The sequence below is a fragment of the Halichoerus grypus genome, chromosome 15, assembly GCF_964656455.1.
Source record: "Halichoerus grypus chromosome 15, mHalGry1.hap1.1, whole genome shotgun sequence".
In the NCBI taxonomy this organism is placed as follows: Eukaryota; Metazoa; Chordata; class Mammalia; order Carnivora; family Phocidae; genus Halichoerus; species Halichoerus grypus.
The window spans coordinates 51,059,959-51,083,732 of NC_135726.1; the positions used below are offsets into that span (position 1 = coordinate 51,059,959).

The 23,774-nt window shown below is 60.5% G+C and overlaps 1 protein-coding gene across 5 annotated transcripts; it reads left to right on the forward strand.

Moving 5' to 3' along the window:
• Window positions 1-155: 155 nt before the first annotated feature.
• Window positions 156-23,482, forward strand: CLASRP (CLK4 associating serine/arginine rich protein). 5 transcript variants are annotated; one of them, XM_078063029.1, is made up of 21 exons: window positions 156-229; window positions 1,240-1,367; window positions 8,761-8,858; window positions 9,413-9,514; window positions 9,732-9,811; window positions 11,693-11,777; window positions 12,935-13,083; window positions 13,935-14,031; window positions 14,944-15,022; window positions 15,124-15,197; window positions 16,554-16,595; window positions 17,715-17,930; window positions 18,047-18,337; window positions 19,793-20,044; window positions 20,358-20,397; window positions 20,753-20,813; window positions 21,088-21,146; window positions 21,227-21,288; window positions 22,743-22,825; window positions 23,092-23,116; window positions 23,327-23,482. In XM_078063029.1, exons 2-21 carry the CDS (start codon window positions 1,269-1,271, stop codon window positions 23,367-23,369), a joined length of 2,037 nt encoding a protein of 678 aa, XP_077919155.1. In that variant the 5' UTR covers window positions 156-229; window positions 1,240-1,268; the 3' UTR covers window positions 23,370-23,482. The 5 variants fall into 5 exon arrangements, 4 of the variants coding, with proteins under 4 accessions (XP_077919155.1, XP_035979635.1, XP_077919156.1 ...); XM_036123742.2 differs by having other exon boundaries at window positions 21,242-21,288; XM_078063030.1 differs by having other exon boundaries at window positions 189-229; window positions 1,244-1,367.
• The last annotated feature ends 292 nt before the right edge of the window (window positions 23,483-23,774 follow it).

Below are 23,774 nucleotides of genomic sequence, written 5' to 3' on the forward strand. Positions count from 1 at the left end.
CGCTGGGGAAACGCCCCAGGGCCCGCAAGCCGGAACCCTCCGGGATCGCCTCGGCTCCGCCTCTCACGGCAGCACCCTCCAGGCCCCGCCCCTCCCCTCCCGGGCCCGCCCTTCGCGTCGGCGGAAGCGCGCTCCGCCACGTTCCGCCCCTCCCCTTCGTGCGGCCTCCCACTTCCGCTTCCGGTGCGGGCCGCGCGCGAGCGCTGCGGTGGGAGGCGGCGACGAGCCGGTGAGTGCAGGCAGCGGGCCCCGACCTCCTGGCTTTCGGGCGGGCGTCAGTCCAGCTTCGCCCTCGTCTCGGCCTCTCCCCGGGCTGCTGTGAGCCTCTGCTCGGCCCCAGCCCCGAGGGCCGCTGGCCCCGCACCCCCTCCGGCCTGCGGCGTCTCAGGCCGCGCCCCTGCCCCCGCTGTGGGCCCGAACTCGCCGTGTCGGATCCCGCCGCGTACCATAGGCCCCGCCCCCTTGTCAAAAACCTTCGCCCGAACCCCGAGGCCCACACCGGGTCCTCGATCCCAGTCCAAACCCCTGGGCTCCGCCCCTGTCTACAAGCCTTGCCCCCGAGCTCAGCCCACCCACTCCTGTCTGCCGGCTCCGCCTCCCTCATTCTCTACTCCGTTTTTCATCGCCCCACCTTCCCCCGCCCCCGCCATTCAGATTTCTTCTGTAGATCTCAGCCTCTCTCTGGTCTTTATTTACAGCACCCCCCCCCCATGTTCCCCACCTCCCCCAAGCGTTGTCGTCTTCCGTCCACGCCCTTCACCTGCCCTCCATCTCCGCCACCCCCCCATTCCCCCATCTCCGCCCCATACCACCGCTCTGTTCCCATAAAGTCTTCTTCGCCTGCATTCATTCCTTACCCCCACGGGTAGCCCCATTTCAGCTCTTCTCCCCCCCCTGAACTACAGCCCCACCTGTCTAGGGTCTGCCTCCAGACCTTATTTCAAACACTCACTTCTAGCATTCCAAAACCTTACGTCCTTGATTCTAGTGCCCTGAACCCAGGACACTCCTTTCCCAGGGATGCTCTTTCCGGAATCTCCTGGGGGGTTTTCAGAACGCCCAAGGTACTGGATCAGAGTTGTCAGGAATACGCTTTGGCATCTGGCACGCAGTTCTGCAGCCTCACTTCCCTTCCCTGAAGCTGGTGTTTAGGATCGGCTCTGTTACCAGCTTGTTAGGTGACTTTGATTCTGCCCATATGGTTTCTGCAGCCCATCTGACACTCCCCTCATCCCCCAGGTAGAGGCCCCCAGCTCGGCCTCACCACGATGTGGCACGAGGCTCGGAAGCATGAGCGGAAGCTTCGAGGCATGATGGTTGACTATAAGAAGAGAGCAGAGCGGCGGCGGGAGTACTATGAAAAGATTGTGAGTAACTGGCCTTGATCTGGGGTGGGACCTTTCCTGGAGGGTGGGGCCCCGGTCATCCTGGTGGGGTTTTGGGCTTGGAAATATGCCAAAACAAGAGCCCAGCTTTCCTCAGGAGAATATTCAATTCTTGAGCATCCTCATGGGTAAAAACCAGAGGCGTTCTCTTGGTTCTGGTATGCTGTCTTGTTTGGTGTGGCCTCAGGGTACAGAGCTGGTGTTAGCAGGAAGGAGGAAAGTTTTGTAACACTCAGAGCAGTCCAGATATAAGACGACCACCTCCTGAAGGCTGTCTGTCTTCCTGCTGTATTTGCAGTGCCCAGAAAAGCTCAGCTGTTCTTAAGATTTGGCTTGGCACCCTGTGGGAGTGCCATCCATACTCATTGAAATGGACTCTGACCACTTTCCTCTCCTGTTTGATGCTTTGGTTGCTTTGGGAGAGAAGACCACACTCCATCTGTGACCTTAAAGGCCCTTGTGGTCTGACCTCTCCCAGGCTCTCAGCTTCATCCTTGGGTAGCTCCACTGGCCTTTTTTCCCCATCTCTGTCACCACAGGGCATTGTGCCTGTCATGTCTCTCCTTACCTCTTTAACTCCTACTTGCCCTTGAGACCCCAGCTTGAAATGGCACTTGTGTACTGGGCTCAATTCTCCTGTTAGATGATATTAATATAGATGTTCCCATTTACTACTGCATTCCTGGTTTAGCCTCCTACCTGGTCTCCTAGCCTTCATTCCTGCCCCCCTCCAAGTCATCCTCTTCAGCAGGGCTAGAGAGGTCTTTCTAAAGCACAGGGCTGGCGCCTCTGGGTGGCTCAGATGGTTAAGCATCTGCCTTCGGCTCAGGTCATGATCTCCAGGTCCTGGGATCGAGCCCCATGTCTGGCTCCCAGTTCAGCGGGGAGTCTGCTTCTCCCTCTCCCTCTACCTCTCCCCCTGCTTGTGCCCTCTCTGTCTCTCTCTCTCAAATGAATAAATAAAAAAAAAATCTTAAAGCACAAGTCTGACCCTATTCCTTCCCTTGCTCTGAACTCCTCCATGGCTCCCTAGTGCCCTCGATAGAAAGCCCAGGCTCCTCAGCACAGCCTTCAAGCCTCTGCATGGTCTGCACCGCACCCCTCCCCGCCCACACTTAGAGTCATGCCACTCTGCTTTCTGCCTCCTTCCTTTACTCAAGCTATCTGACCTCCTCGTTATCTAGGGTGACTTTCTCTAACGCAAAAGATGTATAAAGAGTATCGGTTTAGCTCTCAGAATTACATAGCCACAGGGCCTTTGCATGAGCTCTTCCCATACCTGGGTAATGACTGCTCATCTGTCAGATTTCAGTCCTTGAGGAAGTCTTCACTCATCCCCCGCACTCAGGTGTCCCCTATAAATGCCATTACAGCTCGCTGTTCTTCCTTTTTGGAATTTAACATACACATATCTAGCTCTGCAAGATTGGGGACTACTATTCAGGTCATCTTTGCATCCTCAGCTTGGGGTCAACAAATACAGCTTGAAAGAGTAATCGAGTAAATCTACTAATAGTAGCAGTTACCGTTTTAATTGCTCCTTCCAGGCACCCAGCTCTGTGAGAAGAGTTTTAGATGCATGGTTTCTTTGACTCCTGAGAGTCCCCAGTGAGACAGAGGCTGCTATTACTATAGGAGAGGAATCTCTGAGAGCTCCTCACTTGCCCTCTGTCTCCCAGGAAGGAACCACTGGATCAAGGCGAGCCCCTCCCTGGTGGTGTTGGGAACACTGTAACATGACCATGAGGGCAGGGTCCGGGTCTGTGCCGGTCCTAGTTGAGGCCCCAGTGTGGGCCAGGAACACAGTGCTTAGGAAGAAGTGGCTGCCATGAGCTGTGGTGAGGGCTTGTGGTGTGCCAGACCCAGTGCCCACTAGTTTGGTGCGTTCTTTCTAGTCCTTTGAGCGGCCCTAAGAGGTTGGGATTGATCCCTGTGTTAAAGATAATGCTGATACAAGCAGCTGGTGCTGTTGACGCACACAACACATGTAAATATGTGTTGTCCATTACGTGTTATGTGCTTGACATGCATTTACGCTTCATCAAGGCCTCACTGCAGCCTTGGACGTGGTTCTTATTTACGTCCATTTTACAGATGAGCGAACTCAGGCTTGGAGAGTTATGGTCTACAGTCACATAGCAAGAGGGCACAGCTGGCATTCTCACCCAGACTCTGAACCTTGACCTCTCCTAGCACTTCACCTGGGCTTACTGTTGCAGAAATAGAAGTTCTTTTTTTTTTTTTTTTAAGATTTTATTTATTTATTTGACAGAGAGAGAGCAAGAGAGCACAAGCAGGGTGAGCTGCAGAGGGAGAGGGAGAAGTAGACTCCCCACTGAGCAGGGAGCCCGATGCGGGGCTTGAACTCAGGACCCCACGATCATGACCTGAGCTGAAGGCAGATGCTTAACCGACTGAGCCACCCAGGCGCCCCAGAAATAGGAGTTCTGAAAGGTGCAGCGACATGTCCAAAGTGACAGAGTGGAGGCAGAATACTAAAATGGTTAGGTCCTCAGAGTTTGAGTCTTAGGGCTCTGGGTTCCAATTCTAGCTCTTCTGCTTATGTACAGCGTGACCTTGGGCGAATGACTGTCTCCCTGAGCCAGTTTCCTTTTTTGCATGTGAAATGATGAATTACGTCTAGTCAAGTTTGGCTGTGAAGATAGAAGTTTCTTTCTTTTTCCCCTGAAAACCCCGATATAGCCCGCTCTGCTCAAGGATCATTTTGTTGTTCAGCTGAACGTGGATTCTCTTACCAGTGTCCTCTGAAGGTCTAAGAGGGCTGCTCAAACTCTAGCCATCGTGTCTGCATTCCATCCAGCAGGGAAGAAGAGGGAGGGAAAAACCTGGCTCATGCCAGTTTTTAAGAAAGTTTCTAGATGTTTGCACCCAACACTTCCATTTGTCCCACTGGCCAGAAAGTAGTCCCAGGATCATATACAAGTGCAAGGGAGCCTGAGAGGCCTAGGCCTTGTGCCAGACATACTGGGAGGGGGAATGGATGTTGGTTGCCAGCTACTGGTCTGCCATAGATGGGGGCCAAGCGCCCCCCTCACAGGGCTGTTTTGATGGGGCACATTGACCTCTGCGTAGGCCTGCCCGGGGTGACTGGCTCGGTAAATGCTGGCTCTTGTTCCTGAAGTTCTTCTTACCAGGTAGAGCTGGAATCGGCATGGTGTAGAGGAAAGAAGGCTGGGGTTGGGTCACCCTGAAAGGCCTGGGACTCCAGGCTCTCATTCTTGTTAGCAGGGGAGCTTCCTGGGCTTTATTTTCCCCTCGGGACAGTGGTGATTGTCGGCCCCTCTCACTGGGTGACAGGGAGGAACGTCTAGAACAAGAACAGTGTCTGTGGGGCACTTTGTGGTGTGGGCCTGTACAAGCCACCATTGTCCCCTCGAGGGAACGTGATCAGCATGCAGAGTGGAGCTGTCAAGCTGTGGGCAGCGGCCGACGGCTGCTTTGAGGAGGGGATGGGGCGGCTCACACGGGTCTCGTCTTATTCTTGGCTGGAGAGGAGGCTGTGGGGCGAGCATGGAGGAAGCCAAGGAAGTTTATGGCAGGCTGAATGGGTGGCCCACACAAGGCTGGTTTCCCTGCTCCTGGTTTGTCCTTGGCACCTGCTCTCTCCCCCTAGCTGACCTGGTTCTGTCGTTGCCCTTGTCCTTGTCAACTTTCTTCTTTAATCAGTGGTTTGGTTAAAGAAACAGAATTCCCTGTTGATAAGGAAATGGGAAATAGTTCTCAGTTCAAGCCTCTCCTCTAGAAAACCCCAGGCTGACCCCCCTCTTTACTCCCACCTCTGCCCAGGCTGAGTCAGGCATTTCCCTGGGCTCTCCCATCCCAGCGCTGCCCACTTTGGGTCGTCACTCTGTGGACGGGTCCGTCCCCAGCCCTGGACTGAGCCGTGAGGGTGGGGCTGGGGCTGTGTCCGTCACGGCCATGGCCCTAGCATGGGGCCTAGCACATGGTGGGTGCCTGCTTATCAGTTGAGTGAATGAATGAAAGGGTCCATGAACTCCTCTGACTCCATCTGATCCTGGAGGCAGAATAGTCCAGTGGTTAAGAATGGACTTTGGATCCCGCAGAGGTATTTGTACACCCCATGTTCCTTGCATTGTTATTCACAGTAGCCAAGGTGGGGAAACAGCCTAACTGTCCATCGACTGATGAAGGGATAAAGAAAAGGTGGTATGTCTGTACGGTGGGATATTGTTCAGCCTCAGAAAATGGTATCCTGTCACGTGCTGCCACGTGGAGGAACCCTGAAGACATTATGCCCAGTGAAATCAGCCAGTCAGAAAAAAAAATGATGCAAGATTCCACGTATATGAGGTATCTAAAGTAGTCAGGCACTTAGAAACAGGAAATAGAAAGGTGGTTGCCGGGGGGAGGAGAAGAGGGGAGTCATTCACTGGCTATGGGGTTTCAGTTTTGCAAGTTGAAGTTCTAGAGATCCGCTGCACTGCAAGGTGCATGTAATTTGGTACATTTGTACTGTACACTTGAAAGTGGCGAATGTGGGGAGCACCTGGGGGTTCAGTCCGTTGGTTGAGCATCTGCCTTTGGCTCAGGTTGTGATCCCAGGGTCCTGGGATTGAGCCCCCCATGGGGAGTCTGCTTCTCCCTCTGCCCCTGCCCCTGCTCATGCTGTATCAAATATTTAAGTAAAATCTTAAAAAAGAAAAAAGTAGTTAATGTGGTAGATTTTTCATCATATGCCTTTCACTAGAATTTTAAAAAAAAATTACTTTTGAAATAAAAAGGAGTGGATTTGAGGGTCAGGCCCATTTGGGTTCAAATCCTAGTTCTGTGTGGTACTGGCTCGATTTCAAGCCAGTGGGCCACACCCCTCAGTTTCCTCGTCGGGAACACTGCTAACCTTTGTCCCATGCTTGGGAAGTTTGAGAAAATATACATAAAACAGTTCAGGGCCCGTCTTTTAGGACAGTTCCTTGGCTTTTCCAGAATCTCCCAGCAGAGCCAGGCCCTGGACTTAGATTTTTAACGCAGCCTGATGCTTTTTCCCTTCTGCGGTTGCTGGCACAGCTGCGGCTTCCCTGGGCCAGTCAGTGTCCTTATTGCAAGCAGGGTCCCACGATGGCTGTGGGACCTGGGCATTGGGCCCGGAGCGGCCCCAGGGGCTGTCACAGGGCTGAGGGAGCTGTGGGGCCCGAGACGCATTGAGGGAGGGAAGTGAGGTGCGGGACAAGCAATTGGATTCCCGCAGCACCACCCCTGCTGGACCCTGTGGTCTTGGGCGGATCGCACCTCAGCTGAGTGGGAACAGCCTGGCGCGTGGCTAGTGCGGGATGGACAGTAGCCCAGCATTAGCCGTGGTCGTCAGTGAGTGTCCTTCTTGGCCCTTTGCGGGTGGGAGGTGGAGGCAGTGAGGAAGTGCAGGGTTTTGGGAATTTGATGCTGTGGGTTTTGGGGCCTCAGCCTCCTCGTCGGTCAGGATTCATTCTCTCTTCCCTTGAGTCAGTGCTCCCGAGTGCGTGCTGTGGGGCGGGCCCTGCTCCGGGCGCTGCGGATACAGTGGTGAACAGAGCAGCGATCCCTGTCTCGTGGGAGTTACGTTTTAGTGCGGGAGACAACTGGTAAATGAATGTAAGGTGGGAAACTGGGTGGTGGCAGGCATTGTGAAGAGAACAGGTGGGGTTAGGGAGATCGAGGGTAAGTATGCGCTTGTGCAGGAAACTACTTAGAGTTGATGAGGAAGGCTTCTAGAAAGAGATGAAATAAGCCGGGGGGCAGCCACCTGCCAGAGCTTTGCAGGCCGAGGGAAGAGCGAGCACCGAGGTCCCGAGCGGAGCATGAGTGGAGTGGTCATGGGGTGCTGTGGAGGCTGGCATGTCTGGAGCAGAGGGGGGAGGAGAGAAGTCAGAGAGGGATGTGGCCTGATAGGTTTTAGCACCCCCCCTGCCCCCCCCCCCCCCCCCCCCCGCCCCAGGCCCTGTGTGGGAGATGGACTGCGGAGGGCAGGCTGACAGCAGGGAGCCCGAGAAGAGGCTGCCAAGGGGTCTGGGCCGGAGACAGGCTGGCTGGACCAGCGTGTGGCGAGGGGGGTTGGACCCTGGGGAGGTGTTGCTGGGAGCTTGGCCAGCACTCAGTGGATAGTAGCAGTAGCCCTTCTCGTGGCTCTTGTGGGTTCCTCGGATATGGCCCGCAGCAGGAGCCCAGCCAGGGCCTGGCGCTCGGGAGGCTCAGCAGTGGGAGTGCTGGTGCTGGATTCTGTCCTTTCCTGCCGCACCTGGCATCCTGACCTCCACACAAGGGCTCAGGCTAGAGGAGCATAGACTCAGGGGACGCTCTCCTCTATGTTGGTGCCTTCTTAACAGCTTTATTGAGGTACAATTCACATACCATACGATTCTGTAGTTTTCAGAATATTCACGGGGGGGTGCATCCATCACCACAGCTTAATTTTAGAAAATTTTCATGACCCCAAAAAGAACCCCACACTCATTAGCAGTCAGTCCCCCCCTCCCCCAACTTCCCAGCCCTGGGTAGTCACTCATCTACTTTCTGTCTCTATGGATTTGCCTATTCTGGACGTTTTCACATAAATGGAATCCTATAACGTGGCCTTTTTGACCGACTTCTTTCACTGAGCATTCTGTTTTCGAGGCGCGTCCATGTAGCACATGTCAGTTCTTCACTCCTTGTTATTGACAAGGTTCCGTGGTCTGAATATACCAGGTTTTGTTGATTGGCCATCCATTGATGGCCACATGATCGTTTCCATCTTTTGGCCGTTGTGAGTCGTGCTGCTTGAGTGTCGGTGTACGAGTATTTGAGTATCTGTTTTCGGTTCTGGCGGGTATATTCCTAAGAGTGGGCTTGCTGGGTTTTATGGCAGTTCTTTGTTGAAGAACTCACTTTCTGCACCTTCTTGTCAATGTTGTTCACGTCCTTTCCGTTTCCGCTGTCCTAGTGAGTGTGAAGTGGTGTCTCGTGGTTCTCGTTGGCATTTCCCTGATGAGTGGTGACACTGATCATCTTTGCCTGTGCTCACGTGGTCCCGGGGTCTTAGAGGCCGGTCTAGGCCGGAGTGCTCACACCTGGCTCCGAATGAGTGACCCGGGTTTGGGGGAGGGAGGTGATTTGGGGAACCATATTTTTGGGGCAGAAGGTCTTGGGACTGACCGCACAGAAGGTTGGGCCAGAGCCCAGGGCCTTTCTCCGCCATCTCAAGGTCCCCTGTCCCTAGAACTGAGGTGGCCCCCGTGAGTGCTGCCACCCCCGTGCAGCTTCGCTTACCTCTGAGGCATGGCCCACTTGACGGAGGTGCGCTCGCTGCTGAGCTGGGATGCGCGGGGGTGGCAGGGTCTGGAGCTCAGCGCGTTGGTGACCTCCACCCTGTCTCTCCCCGCAGAAGAAGGACCCAGCGCAGTTCCTGCAGGTGCATGGCCGAGCGTGCAAGGTGCACCTGGATTCTGCAGTCGCCTTGGCCGCCGAGAGCCCCGTTAACATGTAAGACTGAGAAGGGGGAGGGGTGGTGTCTGTGTCTGAGGGTTGGAGCTCAGGAGGGACCTGGGGTGTGGAGAGACCTGTGGGGACTCAAGCAAGGACGGCCGGACCTGCATGAGGAGCTGACAGTCACCAGCCGAGGATAGCTGGCAGGGGTTGGGACGGAGGCCCCAGGGTGCAGGGGTGCTTGGGGGACTTAGAGGGGAATGGGTGGAGCCAGGAACACAGGCCCAGATGACATGGCAAGTACGTTGCCAGAGGGGATGTTTCAAAGTGACCGGGGCTTAGCAAGTGGCCCCTGGGACCTGGTTGGAGTTTCCCACTCTTGCTTGGTTCTGAGAAATAGGGCCCCAGTTTCCCAGGGTCCTATTCAGGCTAGGAGCCTGAATGTGGATTCAGGGGGATTAGTGATATAAGAGACTGAGAAGTGGGGGGTGAGGGTGTGGGGCCCATGCCCTGGAAAATCACAGGGAGCCGAGGGACAGGCTCCCGAGCTTGAGGTGACAGGGAACGGACGTGGACACTGGGGACCCTCAACTCCTTGCTCCCCATTTCAGGATGCCCTGGCAGGGGGACACCAACAACATGATTGACCGCTTCGATGTCCGCGCCCACCTTGACCACATCCCCGACTACACCCCCCCGCTGCTCACCACCATGTAAGCCACCTCCCTCTCAGGCTTGCCTGGCAGGGAGTCTGCACCCGGCTGCCTCCCCTTTCCCAAGCCCTTGCCCGCCTGTCCCTTCCTGGGAAGGAGGAGGTGTGCCGGCGGGGAGCCTCCCGGCCCGAGCCAGGCTCCTCCAACCCCACTCCTGCTGGCTTCGGGTGGGGCCTCCCCTCTCCCTCTGATCTCAAGACTTTGGCCTCCCCCAAAGCTCCCCAGAACAGGAGTCAGACGAGCGGAAATGTAACTACGAGCGCTACCGAGGCCTGGTGCAGAACGACTTTGCCGGCAGTGAGTGAGCTGGGGCGTGGCAGGCGGGTTGGGCGTCCGTGGACACCGGGAGGCCACTTTTATTTACCCCAGTGCTTTCTCCTCCGGGATCTCGGGTTTGCTCCCCGCTCTTTTCTCTTGGGCCTCCTTCTCTGGTCCCAGTATGGGCCGAGTCTGCTGAGCGAGATGGTCCTGCCGGGGTCACTTCTACATCCCACACCCCCTGCCTCTCTGGTCTTTTGTCCTAAAAAATTGGGGAAAAGAGCAAGAACACATTGTGTCTCCTCTGTGTCTTTCCCCCAGTCTTTTTGGGTCGGAACGTCACTTGTGAAGAGGAAATTTCTTTTAGGAATTGTTTAGGAATATTTAGAGTTTGGCAATCTGCCAAGCGTTTGTATATGTCAGTGTCATTCTCCAAGCCGTCACTATGCTGCTTCACAAATGAGAAAACAGGCTCACGGTTTTCCCCACTCTGGGCTTGCCTGGGCAGGTTCGGGCCCTGACAGACTTGGACCTTTTTGTCGGTATTATATCTCATCACATTGGCACAACCACCTAGCGGTGGCACCCATTTTACGGGTGAGGGCGTTGAGGCTCAGGAATTGGTGGGAACATTGTGTCCAAGGAGCTGGGATTCTCACCCTGCCCTTAACCACCGCCGCCTCCTGATGGACAGCTCCGAGCTTTAGCTCACCTCCTGAGGACTGAGACGTCCCCTCCCAGGGTTTCCCTGTTGAGTCAAAGGGAAGATGGACCACACGAGGCCTTTCGCCTGGTGGGTCTCAGTCTCCTCCCAGAGAAGGGTGGTCATGATGGTTTCTGTCCCCCAGGGTGGTTGTAGGGGCCCAGCGAGGGACGCTTGAATGCCTGGCCCCGAGCCTGGTGTGGTCAGCCCCTGCTGTGGTTTGCTGTTCCCTTGTTTCTTTGTTTCTAAGATGGACATCTCAGCATCTCTGATACCAAAGATCGCCAAAGTTCTAGCAATCAGCGAGGCCTTAGAATCAGGGAACTTTATCATCTTTGATACTGTTGCTGTTTTTGCCTTCACCCAGGGCCCCAGGGGTTCTTGGTCACGGAGCCAGGGTTTCCCTTAGTTCGGTCTGACTCCGCATTCGTCCCTTGCCACCGTTCCTGAGCACCTGTGGTGTGGCCGGCACGCCTCTGGGGTTGGGGGTCTCGTGGGGGAGAGGGCAGCAGCCACACAATCACCAAAGCGGGTGGCAATTGCAGGCTGAGGTGGGCTGTTCTCTGAGGTGCTTGATGGAGGCTGGGGTCGGGGTGGGGTGGGGTGGGGGGGGAGGAGCTCTGGTGAGGAAAAGGAGGCTGCAGAAGAGGCCTTTGGGAGGGTGGACGCAGGCAGTCTGCGGGGCTGGAGCAGGGAGAGCGAGGCAGCTCGGGTGAGACAGGCCAGCCGAGCCCTCTCTGCCACAAGTGGGAACCGGGGAGGGGGGCTGCTGCGGGAGCAAGGGACGGTGCTCTTCGCCCAGCCCACCCACCTGACTTGACAGAAAAGCTGAGACCTGCAGTGGGAAGGGGACTTGCCCAGGGCCCCACAGCCAGTCAGGGCCGTGCCTTTCATTGCAGGGAAGGTCAGGGAAGGCTGGGGTACAGTGGGAAGCTCCCCAGGTCAGGTGTTGTGGCTAAACGAGAACCCAGGTGGCTCCAAACACGGGTAGTTTAAACGGAACCACAGAGAGGCCCGCGGTGGAGTGGCCCCTGGAGTCCCGCTGACATCCAGCGCTCAGGAGAAGTTTGTGTTTCTGCAGGGTCCACCCAGAGGCCTCCCTTGCGGGGATAATAGTAGCATTGCCCCCGGGCCAGGCGCTCGCTCTTGTGGCCCCCACCCCGCCCCCAAGTTCCTAGTGACCCCCCCCGACCCTCCTGCCGCTTGCCTTGCTGCAGTCTCAGAGGAGCAGTGTCTGTACCAGATCTACATTGACGAGCTGTACGGAGGCCTCCAGAGGCCCAGTGAGGATGAGAAGAAGAAGTGAGTCGGGGTCTGGGGGCACGCTGGCGTTGGGGGAGGCGGGAGGACTGTGAGCCCCACCAGGCCACGGCCTCCTCCGGCTCGTCCCCCTCGGCTTTCCCAGAGTCAGGGCCAGCGTGTGGCGCACAGTGGGCGCTCACGTAACACGCTTAGAGGGGGAAGCAGTGGCCGAAGGAGGGGCTTTGCTGCAGAACGTCTGCGCTGCGTTTCTAGCGGGGGGGCGGTGGGAGGTGCAGTCCGCGGAGCCGGCCGTGGGCTGACCCAGGCCCGGGTTTGCGCCCTGCCCACAAGGACCCCCTCGCTGAGCTTTGGGGCGCTCCCCCGCATCACGGGCCTGCAGGAGCCCCCCTTCCTGCAGCGGACGGAGCTTGCGGATCGCCCGTCCTGTGCCTGCCCTGCATGCGCTCGGCAGCAGCCAACGTCGCCCCAGAGAGGGTCCCCTCGGCCGTGTCCGTCGGCGGGAGGCAGGGCCTTACGTGGAGCCACTCTGGCTCAGGGAGGTCCCTGGTGGGCAGGCCCCTTCTCTCTCCGTCCCCTCGGCTGGGGCGGCCCCCTTGTCCGCAGCAGTGCCGGAGCCTCACTCCTCTCCTGCTGCCGAGGCTTCCCCTTTGTGAGCCTGAGCACTCGCCGCTCTCCTCCTGGAGTTTCCACGGATGCCACGGAAGCTTCTGGCCCCCACTCAGGAGCCCGCTTTCAGGATGAGGCTGGCTCTCGAGGGACGTCTGGGAACGTTGACTAAATTAATTTAGCAACACACGTGCTTGAGGCCCCTCCTCTGTCCTGGGCAGAGCTGGGCCACATTGTTACCCAAGATAATTCTGGGTCCTGCCCTCTTGAGCTTAGTCTGCTAGGGGGAGACAGATCTGTCCCCCAACAGTCAGGACCCCATGTGGGTGGGGCTGAGGAGCTCAGGATGGTGCTTGACCCTGCCTGGGGGACAGCTTCCTGGGGACACTGGAGCCGGAGCTTGGGAGAAGAGGGAGGGGCTGGTGGGAGGCAGGTGCGGAAGGTTCTGGGCTGAGGGAGAGCACCGTGAGGGGCCGGAGGCAAGGGTGCCCTCAAGAGGCTGGAACTCAGGGAGTCAGTGTGCCCTCGAGGCTTGGCTCTGGGCTATGTCCTGCCCGTGGCCCTCCTGTTCACGGGCTTCCCTGTCCCAGGCTGGCAGAGAAGAAGGCTTCCATTGGGTACACCTACGAGGACAGCACCGTGGCCGAGGTAGAGAAGGTAGCGGAGAAGCCAGAGGAGGAGGAGTCACCAGCCGAGGAGGAAAGCAACTCGGACGAAGATGAGGTCATCCCCGACATCGGTGGGGTCCCCTCTCTGCCCTCCCCCACCCCGCAGTCCCTGGGCATCGTTTTCGTGTCTCGTTCCTCACCCTCTGTGGGGCGCCCCGCACTTAGGAGCGCCCATCTCTCCCGCCCCTGCTCTGGGGCACTCCAGCCTCGGCCGTCCTCCCTGTCTCACTCATGTGCTCCTCTGTGCTGGCTTCCCTCTCTGTATTTCTCCGCTCTCATTTCTAGGACATTGCTTTTACGATATTGTCCCCACCTAGGTTCTGTCTCCGTTCTCTTCCGCTTGGGTCAGCCTCTCCGTCTCCCTCTTTTTCTGTCTTCTCTGGAGAACAAGTGTTCATTCAGTTCCAGAACCATCCCTCACCCCTCCCCCACCCTGCCATTCACCCCCTACCCAAATACCCGTGGCTCCAGCCATCCACCTGTCTCCCCTCCTCTTCTCAGCCAGCTGCTGCTTACCACACATCCGGAAGGCATCCATCCCCCCTCCCACTTCTTCATAGTGCGTCTGGCTCCTAAACACCTGCCACCCACCCCCCGCCTCCCACCCACCCACCCAGATCTTCACCCACCGCCTGTCCGTCCGCATCCACACATCGCTGTCCACTGGTCTCGCCCGTCCATCCCAGTGCTCATTTGGGCCCTCATCCATTGCATCTCTTCCCCCCATCCCCCGCACAGCCCCTTGCCTCCGGCCAAGCCCCACGCCAGCCTGGGGATGCCGAGATGAGTGGACTAGTTCCCTGCCTGCAGAGGCCTCCGGTCTAGTGGGCATCCCCTCGTGCCCCCACCTCCCGGGGCGCTGCCCCTTCCCCCCGGTCCTCTCGCTCAGCTTTGGCCCCTGACAGCCTTTCTCTTGGTGTAGACGTGGAGGTGGACGTGGACGAACTGAACCAGGAACAGGTGGCAGATCTCAACAAGCAGGCCACGACTTATGGCATGGCCGACGGCGACTTTGTCAGGTGAGGCCTGCTGGCGTGGGTCATTATCCGTGCTGCTGACAGCCACTTCGTTCCTGAGCACGAGTGTGTCTGGCCCTGGGGCCGTGGGCCTCCCACACACAGGCTCCTGGGCTCCTGGGATGGGTACTGACCACTGGGCAGCGCCCAGCTCCCTGTGACCTGTGGCCGTCTGATCCCCTGAAAGCTCCCTGGGCTCCTGGGCCTGGTGGACGGCTCCCCCTGGTGGAGAGCAGGCTTCGTTCAGCGGATTATTCCCTGGCAGCTGCTGACCGGGCCTCTTCCCTGGGCCACCGCCTGTGCGGATCCCATACAGCAGCCCCGCTAGCACAGTAGCGAGTCGGAGTCTGAGTGATCCCGTCTGAACCCAGCACCCTCTGCTCAGAACCCTCCGTGACTGCCCCGTCACCCGGGTAGCTGGGGTCCTCACCTCGGCCACGAGGTCTTACCCGTCCGGTCCTCCGCTCCTCCACCCACACGCTGGGCCCCGGCGCCCCCTCCCCAGTCCCCCCGACTCGCGGGCTGCTGGCGTGCGGCTGTGCCGGCGTCCGGGTTGCGTACTCGTGTGGCTCTCCTCAGCTGTCCCCTTCCCTGTGTGGCTCCCCCACCTCCCTGTTGAAAGCTGTAGCAGCTCTGCCTGTCCGCTGGCACTTCCTCCCCCGTCTACAATGTCTCTTCCCAGCTGGGTTTTCACCACATTACCTGGGTCATTGTTTTTCAGAACTTGAGCCCGTGAGGGCCAGAATTTTTGTTTGTTTATTTTCAGTAGTGAATCTCTAATCCATAAACTAGCAACTGCATGCCGCAGGCGCTCAGTAATAATGTTGCATGAATGAGAGACCCCAGGATGGCGTGGGATCCCTCACTGCCTGTGGCCTGCCCCCTCCTCCGTTGTGACCCCCCGTTCCTCTGCAGGATGCTCCGGAAAGACAAAGAGGAGGCGGAGGCGATCAAGCACGCCAAGGCCCTTGAGGAAGAGAAGGCCATGTACTCGGTGAGGGCTGGGCCGGGGGTGGGGTGGGGTGGGGGGGAAGCGGGGGTGGGTGCCCCAGGGAGGGTACATCTCTCACCAGCATGGTGCCCGCCCTCCTCCAGGGCCGTCGCTCCCGGCGCCAGCGGAGGGAGTTCCGGGAGAAGCGACTGAGGGGCCGGAAGATCAGCCCACCCAGGTAGGCTGGGCTGTCCCCTGTGCCGCTGCCCTGCCAGCCTCATTCAGGGCTCTGGGGGAGGGGCTGGGGCTCAAGGAGACTCTTTGGGGCCAGGCTTGGGCCTGTGAACAGAGTCCTCTGTTCCTCCTGTAGGGCAGGAAACGGGGAAGGCTTAGGGTAGGGATGGCCTTGTGGACACTCTGCCCTGCCAGCCACCCCCCCTCCCCCACCCCCGCTGCACTTGGACTCTTGCCGGGCGTTGCAGGCACCAGTGGGGAGGCGGTGCGGGGCAGCCGAAGAGTTGAGGGCAGAGTCAAGGGAACAGCCCTGTCCCTGAACTTCTTCCTGCTCCTCTTCCTGGGCCGTGTCCTTGTCAGATTGGGGGCAAGTGACTTCCCTTGGGTTTCAGTTTTCTCCTTTGGAGAAGGGGCACCGTCACCTCCCAGGATTGGGGGCGCACCAGTGCCCACTCTGAGGTCTGGGGCAGGTTGGGAGGAGGCGGTCTGGTGTGGTGTGGAGGGTCGGCCTAGGTCGAGGGGCCTCCAGACGAGCCTGCTGCTGTCTCTCAGCGCTGGAGACCCAGCGCCAACCCAGGCCTCGTGCTGCACTGCCTCCGGACAAGGAGAGGCCCCGAGGGTAGCTGTGGGGCTTAAGCAGTCTAGTGTGGGCTCAGGGCTTGGTGCGGGGTCCGGAAAAGCCGCACTGATTCTCGCCATCATCCTCCTTCCCGTAGGGATGCAGTCCGTGTAGTGCGTAAAGGCGTGGGCTAGGGGCCACGGGGCCACGGGGCCACGGGGCCTGGCTTGGCAGCCCAGCTCTTTCGTTTATGAGCTGTGTGGCGCTGGGCAAGTGACTCCACCGCTCTGGGCCTCGGTCTCGTGAGCTCTGAGCTGTGAGGGACCCCAGCAGCCGTGTGAGAGCTGTCGTGAAGAACAGCTGTGTTCGTGGAAGTAAAGTGCTCAGTGCGCGGCACGTAGTGAGCATCCAAGACACCGTGGCGTTTCTAGTTTTCCCATCGTCCTCGTTTACGAGCGGGGACCCAGGTTGCAGAGCCAGGGACTTGGAGTGGCGGTGGGGGGGTGCTTCTGTCTGGGGTCCAGAGCTTAAGCAGGACTCAGGCTGCTGGAGTCCCTGTTGCTCAGGATTGGGAGGGGCCCAGGACGTAGTTTGCGGGGTGTGGCCACAGTTCAGGCTTTGGACAGATCGGAGGTGGGGTGCGCAGAAGGATCAAGGCAGGGCCTAAATCCTGGCCAGCAGCCCCCTCCTCACAGTGCCCGGTACCTGACCCTGGGCTCCTTGGTTGGGTGAGGGGGCCCAATTCCATGCCCGCTCAGATCCCAAGCCCCTAGTTGTCCTACCCTGCTCTTCTCTCCATAGCTACGCCCGCCGAGACAGCCCCACCTACGACCCCTATAAGCGGTGAGTTCCCAGGGCCCGAGGAGGGGCAGCCAGCAAACCTGATGGAGGGGTAGGGCTGGGGAGAAGGGGTGGGGGGGAGCAGAGGGGGGAGGGCAGTGTGTTTTGGGGGGAGTGGGGCGATTCTTAGCACCTGGTGTCATCTGTGGGTCTGAATCGCTTTTCTGGTTTCCAGAACGTTACTTTGCTTTCCCAATCTTTTTTTCTTTAAATGTGAACCTTCTTTAATCTTTTGATTGACTTATTTATTTGTTTATTTAAAAGATTTTATTTGACAGAGAGAGAGAGACAGTGAGAGAGGGAACACAAGCAGGGGGAGTGGGAGAGGGAGAAGCAGGCTTCCCGCGGGGCAGGGAGCCCGATGCGGGGCTCGATCCCGGGACCCTGGGATCATGACCCGAGCCCAAGGCAGACTCTTAACGACTGAGCCACCCAGGCACCCCATAATCTTTTGATTTAAACACAATGTAGTCATGTGTTAAAAATGACCCAGAGTGGCAGAAGGGCTTGATACAGAAATCAGAAGTCCCTTTGATCTAAACTCCCAGAAGTAAGCAGTGAGAGATACTGCACAGGAGGGCCCGGCTTTGCACACGTGTCTCCGGGCTGCGGGAGTGATGGGACAGGGGCCTTGAGGGTGGACAGCCATCAGCCTGACCCCTGTGCGCTCTTCAGCATGCAGTGGGAGGACTGTCTCTCTGGGTTTTGGGGAGGATAGGAGATGAGGCAGGTGCCTTTGGGTACAAGGTCAGGCACAGGTAAACAATCCAAGGACACGGTACTTTCGTTTTCGAACAATGGAATCGTGTCTCATTTAACGTAGAACTCGCTTCATGGATGTCTGTGTTGAAGTGATCTTTTGAGGTTAAATCTGTAGATCTGCTCATCCCTCTTTAATAGTTACACAGAATCAGTCCAGCTCGTTGTCGCTCACTTTCTTGCTTATTTTGCGGAGGCTCCGCACAGCTGGGTTCCTTTCAGCCCTTTGGCTCTGTTCGTGCTGGGTGTCCGGCGGTGCTCGGTGCCACGCTGGCCTCGGTTCCGGGGCCCTGCGCTGTGCGTGGTTAGCCGGTGGGCTCCCAGGGAGCCTGGCAGCTGAGGCCCCTCTGCCCCGCCCCGTAGGTCGCCCTCCGAATCCAGCTCCGAGTCCCGCTCCCGCTCGCGCTCCCCGACCCCAGGCCGTGAGGAGAAGATCACGTTCATCACCAGTTTTGGGGGCAGCGATGAGGAGGCGGCAGCAGCCGCAGCGGCAGCAGCCGCATCTGGGGCCACCACAGGGAAGGCCCCCGCACCCCCCCAGCCCGGCGGCCCCGCACCGGGACGTAATGCCAGCGCCCGGTCGGTAACGCTCACGCTGCCCGCCCTACGCCCCGGCCGCTGTGGGGGGGGACGCAGGGCAGTGGGGGGCCTTGGCCCAGGCCCGTGCTGACCGGCCCTCCGTGCCCCGCCTGCAGCCGCCGCTCCTCCTCCTCCTCCTCCTCCTCCTCTTCTGCCTCGAGGACCTCCAGCTCCCGCTCCAGCTCCCGCTCCAGCTCCCGCTCCCGCCGTGGCGGGGGCTATTACCGCTCTGGCCGCCACGCACGCTCCCGCTCCCGGTCCTGGTCCCGCTCTCGGTCCCGCTCCCGGCGCTATTCGCGGTCGCGTAGCCGCGGCCGGCGGCACTCGGGTGGGGGCTCCCGAGATGGACACCGGTACTCCCGCTCGCCCGCCCGGCGCGGTGGTTACGGGCCCCGGCGCAGAAGCAGGTGTGTGGCGCGGATGTTGGGCTGGGGGGGCCCGGGGGTGGGCAGGGCCCCACGTCAGCCAGACTTGGCTCCGAGGGAGGGGACCAGGCCACGGCCGCTCTGTGAGGAAGCGCTCGGTTTGCTGGGGAGATGTGCCCCCTCTGCTCCTACGTGTGGTGACGTGGGCTGGCGCACAGCCGCGTTCTCGGGACTGAGCTGGTCCTGTTGTGGGGAGTTCCCGGTGTGGGTGTAGACAGGTGTGCAGACGCTCAGGGTGTCCTGTGGTCTGCACTGGGGACCCGGCTGGCCTCTAGGGCTGGGGTGCTCCACGGGCAGAGAGGCGCTGCAGACGGGGTAGGAAACGAGGCATCTGGGGAGGGGAGCATCCTTCCTGGGCTCTTGCTTGGCGGGATCAGGCCTGCCTGGGCCACAGCGGTGTGGCTCGCGGGGGTGGGGGGCCTGGCTTCAGATCGTGGCCCTGCTCGGAAATTTCTGGGGGCTTCGTTTTTTTTCACGTGTAAAATAAGGATAGTGTCCTCTTTGTGGAGTCGTTGGGAAGGTGTGACGATACACGTGAATGCTGGGTACGGTGCCTAGCGTTGGGTGACTGCTGCCGCCCCCAACATTGTCCCTTGTATTGTGGCATGCGTCTCAGCGTCAGCTTCCTACAGGGGCTGGCAGGTAAAATAAAGGGGCCAGGTGGGCCCCGGGGGGACTGGGGCACACGTGTCCCATCCATTCGGGTTGTCGGCTCTGCAGTGGTGGGCCCGACGCCGCCCCGTCTTGTGTTTTCTCACGAGAAGTTGAGAGTCTGGGTTGTTAAAGGATAGTTCGTTTTCTCAGCATTGCCCACAAATTGGAGTTTTGTAAAAAGTTGGCCAGCCGCTGCAGAATCCGTGTGTGGCCTAGACTTGGCTTCCAGGTCATTCCCTGTAGCCTGACCCAGGGCGACCAGAGGAGAAAGGCCTGGGGGAGGGAGGGGGCCCTGGCCACATCTCGAACTCCAGCCTGAGGGAGAGCCCTTGCTGAGGAGCCCCCAGGGTCCTGAGCGGAGAAAGGATGGGGCCGCACGTCCCCCGACTGGGTCTCGGGGGTCCGTGCTGTAGATTGGTGGGGAGAGCAGGCGAGGGAGTGGTCCCCGCTGGACTCCAGCAAGGTGAGGAGGTGGATGAGGTCACGGGCACCGTGGGTAAGGGGGGGCGCTGGCCAGCCGGGTCCTGCCCTCCCAGGGGTCGCCTCCCAGGGGAGCCGGTGAATGTGTGTCAGAAGTGAGAAGCGAGGAGCCGTTTCAGGGTGGTTGTATCTGGAGGGCGGGCTCTGTGTAGACACGGAGCTGGGCCGGAGCTGGGCCGGGGAGCGGCGGGGGAGCAGTCCCGGACCTACCGACCTACCGCAGGGCCTGGTGGGGGGGGGTGCCGAGCGGGGGGTCCCTGGCTCCTCACGGCCCCTCTCCCCCCCGCCCCGCCGTGCACCCAGGAGCCGCTCCCGCTCCGGGGACCGGTACCGGCGGGGCGGCCGGGGCCCCCGGCACCACAGCAGCAGCCGCAGCCGCAGCAGCTGGTCCCTCAGCCCGTCCCGCAGCCGCAGCCCGTCCCGCAGCCGCAGCCGCAGTCCGTCCCGCAGCCGCAGCCGCAGCCCGAGCCGCAGCCGCAGCCGCTCGCCGTCGCCCCCGAGGGAGAAGCCCACCAGGCCGCCGGCGTCCCCCGCTGTGGGCGAGAAGCTGAGAAAGTGAGCGGGGGTGGGGCAGGCCTGGGGGGGCGGGGGGCGGGGCGGGGGCGTGGTCGGCGGCGGGCAGGGTGGCTGAGCTCCGCTGTTCTCTTTCTCAAGGGAGCTCCTGCTTCAGGGCGTCCGAGGGGGACAGCGCTCTGCCCCGGGGGTCTGGCCGTGCGGGGGACACGGCCGTGGCCTGAGGGATCCGAGTGGGGGCACGGTCCCTCCCCGGGGGGGGCGTGTCTGAGGCCCATGGCCTTGGCTGTCTGGTCTGAGGGCAGTGCTGAGGGGGCGCAGGGTCCGAGGTGCAGCCGCCCTTTCTTCCTCCCAGGACCGAACCTGCCGCTGGTAAAGAGACAGGAGCTGCCAAAGTCAGTAAGAATTTGGAACTCGCCCGTCTAATTCCCGCCAGCAGCAGTGCCCGAGAGCTGGGCCCGGTGGGCCTGCAGGGGGGACCCGGGGGAGGGCAGGGGGGCCGGGACATCCAGCCCTGGGGTTGAAGCGGGCTGGGAATGCTCTGCCCCGTCAGGTTCTGTGTCCCCCTCCCCTCCTCCCTGTCCACCGGGGCTCCAGCTGTCCCCAGGCCTCCCAGACCCCTGCTGGTGGGCATCTGCGGCCGGTCCCTCCGCCCCACGTGCCCCCGTAAGTCCCAGGCTCTTGGCTGAGGTGGGTGGTGGGAGCTCTGGACACCCACCCCCTCTCCCGCCTCTTCTCCCCCTTCCCCAGCCTAAGCTGACGCCGCAGGAGAAGCTGAAGCTGAGGATGCAGAAAGCACTGAACAGGCAGTGTACGTCCCACCCCCTGTCCCCGGTCTGCTCCGCTCCTCTGCCTGCCAGCGTGGCCTTGGGGGGGTGGACGCCCTGCCCGCCCGCTCCTGGACAGGCAGGCGTCCACGAGGTGTGGCACTTTTGGGGAGGAGTCAAGTGTGCGTGCCGTTCTGTTGCCCCCATGCTAAGGGCCGTGGCCATCTGGTTGGCCTCTCTGGGTTCAGTTTTGTCTTCTGGGAAGGGGGGATGCTTTTGAGGGTCCCCCGCAGCCGTCACGTCTCTCCTCTCCCACAGTCAAGGCGGATAAGAAGGCGGCCCAGGAGAAGATGATACAGCAGGAGCATGAGCGCCAGGTACGGAGGGCCGGGCTGGGGGCCGGGCTGGGGGGCTGGGGGCCGGGGTGGGGGGCCGGCCGGCCGACCCGCCCTCACAGCCACGTCTGCCACAGGAGCGGGAAGATGAGCTTCGAGCCATGGCCCGCAAGATCCGCATGAAGTAAGACCATCGCACTCCCCGAATCCGGGGCCACGGCTGCCCACACTAGCCCTCGGGGTGGGAGAACGCCCGCGCGCCCGCCCAGCCCTCTGTCAGCTTGCCCCTTCCAGCCGCTGTGGCCTCTCCCAGCCGTGCTGGCCCCGGATGTACGGGGCCTCTGTGTCCTCCCTGGCTTCGCTCGTCGGCCCTCCCGGACCGTCCTGTCTAGAGTAGCACCCCAACACGCTCCATCCTCCAAGCCTGCTATGTTTTCTGCAGAGCGCTGACCCCCGCCTGGCGTGCCCCGTTTTGTTTCCTTGCTTGTCCTTGATGTCTCCGGAGAGGGGACGAGAGGGCAGGTCCGCCTGCCGGGTTCCTGCTGTGTGTGCAGCCCCCAGATCAGAGGTGGTGCTCAGCAAGCCAGCCCCGCGGCCGGTTCTTCCCAGTTCGGGGCGGGGCTCCGCCCTGCTCCCCTTCTGTTTCTCGGCTCTTCGCTCTAAAGGGGACAGGCTCACGTCCTGGACCAGGCAGCCGTGGAGTCCGGTCCCGGCTCTGTCCCTCTGTGACCGTGGGGCCCTGGGGGTGGGCGCTGGCCCTCTCAGGCCCCACTCCAGCCTCCGCAGCCAGGACAGAACTCGGTGACGACCTCGCAGGGCAGCTTGGGGAGGAGCCCACTCGGGGCCTGGTGCGCGGTGCTGGCCAGGAGGAGGGTCCGTCAGTGGCAGGGCTAGGTCACCGGCCACTTGTTCGTGGGTCCTCGGAGCCGAGACTCCTTCGTCTTCCTCTCCTGGGGCCCCTGCTGCAGGGCTTCCCGCGTGGTGCCTAGCGTGTCAGCAGGCTGCTGGGTGTATCGTCACACACCCGTCGTGCGCTGGGCCACTGAGGGTGCTGCCTGCCTCCGTCGGGTGGGGAAGCAGAGTGCCCGGGCACTCGGCATTGTGCTCAGTCGGATCCCGAGTTCTGATCCTGCCTCCGCTGCCCACCAGCTGTGGGCCGCCTTCTTGCCTGGGCCTCAGTTTGCTCATCAGTGAAATGGGGATGGAATAGTTGTCCCAGCCCACAGGCTTGTTGGGCAGATTCAGATCTGGGCCAGGCGAGTAGCAGGGGCCCGGTAAATACAGCCCTTGGGGTCGCGAGCCCCGGGCATCCCGACAAAGGCCGAGGAAGCACTTTGTGTGAGTCCCTGTGTTGTGAGACTACCTTAGCGTGATGGAGAAAGGTCGAACTTTCCAGCTCGATCCCGTGTGTTTGTTCAGCAAGCCTTTCAAAGCGAGGCCGACAGAGGCTCCAATCCTGGCTCTGCCCAGCCTGTATCCGTCTGAGCCCAGGGCTCTCATTCCCAAGCAAGGACAGCAGCCCTGTCTGCCCCCGGGTTTACCCTGCCACTTGCACCGGGATGTAGGACGCACCCTCGAGTTCAGTGTTCTGGCCGCGTGCTCACGGCTGCCCCTGGGCCCCGTCCCTTTGCCCTGCAGGGAGCGGGAGCGCAGAGAGAAGGAGCGAGAGGAATGGGAGCGCCAGTACAGCCGCCAGAGCCGCTCACCGTCCCCCCGTTACAGTGAGTACCCCCGCGGCTCCCCTCTGAGTCAGGCTGCAAGAAGCCACGGTACGGTTTCATCCTTCGCTCTCCGCGAGTTACAATTCTTAAGACACACGTTCAACATGATGGCTTTAGTCACGAGGGAAAGGCAGGCTGCAGAAGCAATGCTCGTTGCCCGGCCTTGGTGCGGGCCGAGGGGCCTGGCTGGAGGCACAGGGGTCGCCTCGGCTAGAGGCAGCCCCGGGGCCCGGCGCTGAGCACTGGCTTTGTTTTTGCTTCCGCAGGTCGAGAATACAGCTCTTCCCGAAGGTAAGCACGCCAGCCCAGCGCCCTGGAAGGTGACCGTGCCCCTGCCCTGATTCTTCCGTCCCTGCCCCAGTTGCACAGGCTGGCCTCGACCCTTGTTAACGTCCCTCCGTCCACAGCTTGCGCCCCCATCACCGATGCCCCCGAGGTCACGAGTGTGTTGGTGTGCACGTGCGCGCACGCCCTCACGGGGGCCCCCCTCTCTCTCTGCAGGCGCTCGAGGTCCCGGTCTCGAAGTCCCCATTACCGACATTAGGCAGAAGCGGGGGCGGGGGGCAGAGGGATGGTGGGGGGGGTGAGGGCTAAGGCTGTGATGCTGCTGGTTTTGTCTCTAATGAAATAAAATCACTCGTTATTTAATTCCCTTGACCTGGTCTCGGTGTCATCTGTGTGGTCCGCGTCGGCCGGCCGCCGAGGGCAGCTGGGGCCGGGGGTGGTCGGGTTTCGGGGCAGAAGCCGACACAGGAGCCTCGCGGCCAGCCCTGCCCGTGTGTGGGTGTCCAGGTGGCGGCATCGCTCCGGGCACGGCTCGGCGAGGGCAGGGGCCCGCTCGGTGGGGAAAGGGCGCCGGCACCCAGCATGTGGGGGATGGGCCAGGACTTTGCCCAGGGGCCTCTGGTGACAGGTCCGGGCTTCTCCCCGCCCTCGCCTCGGCCCCTGC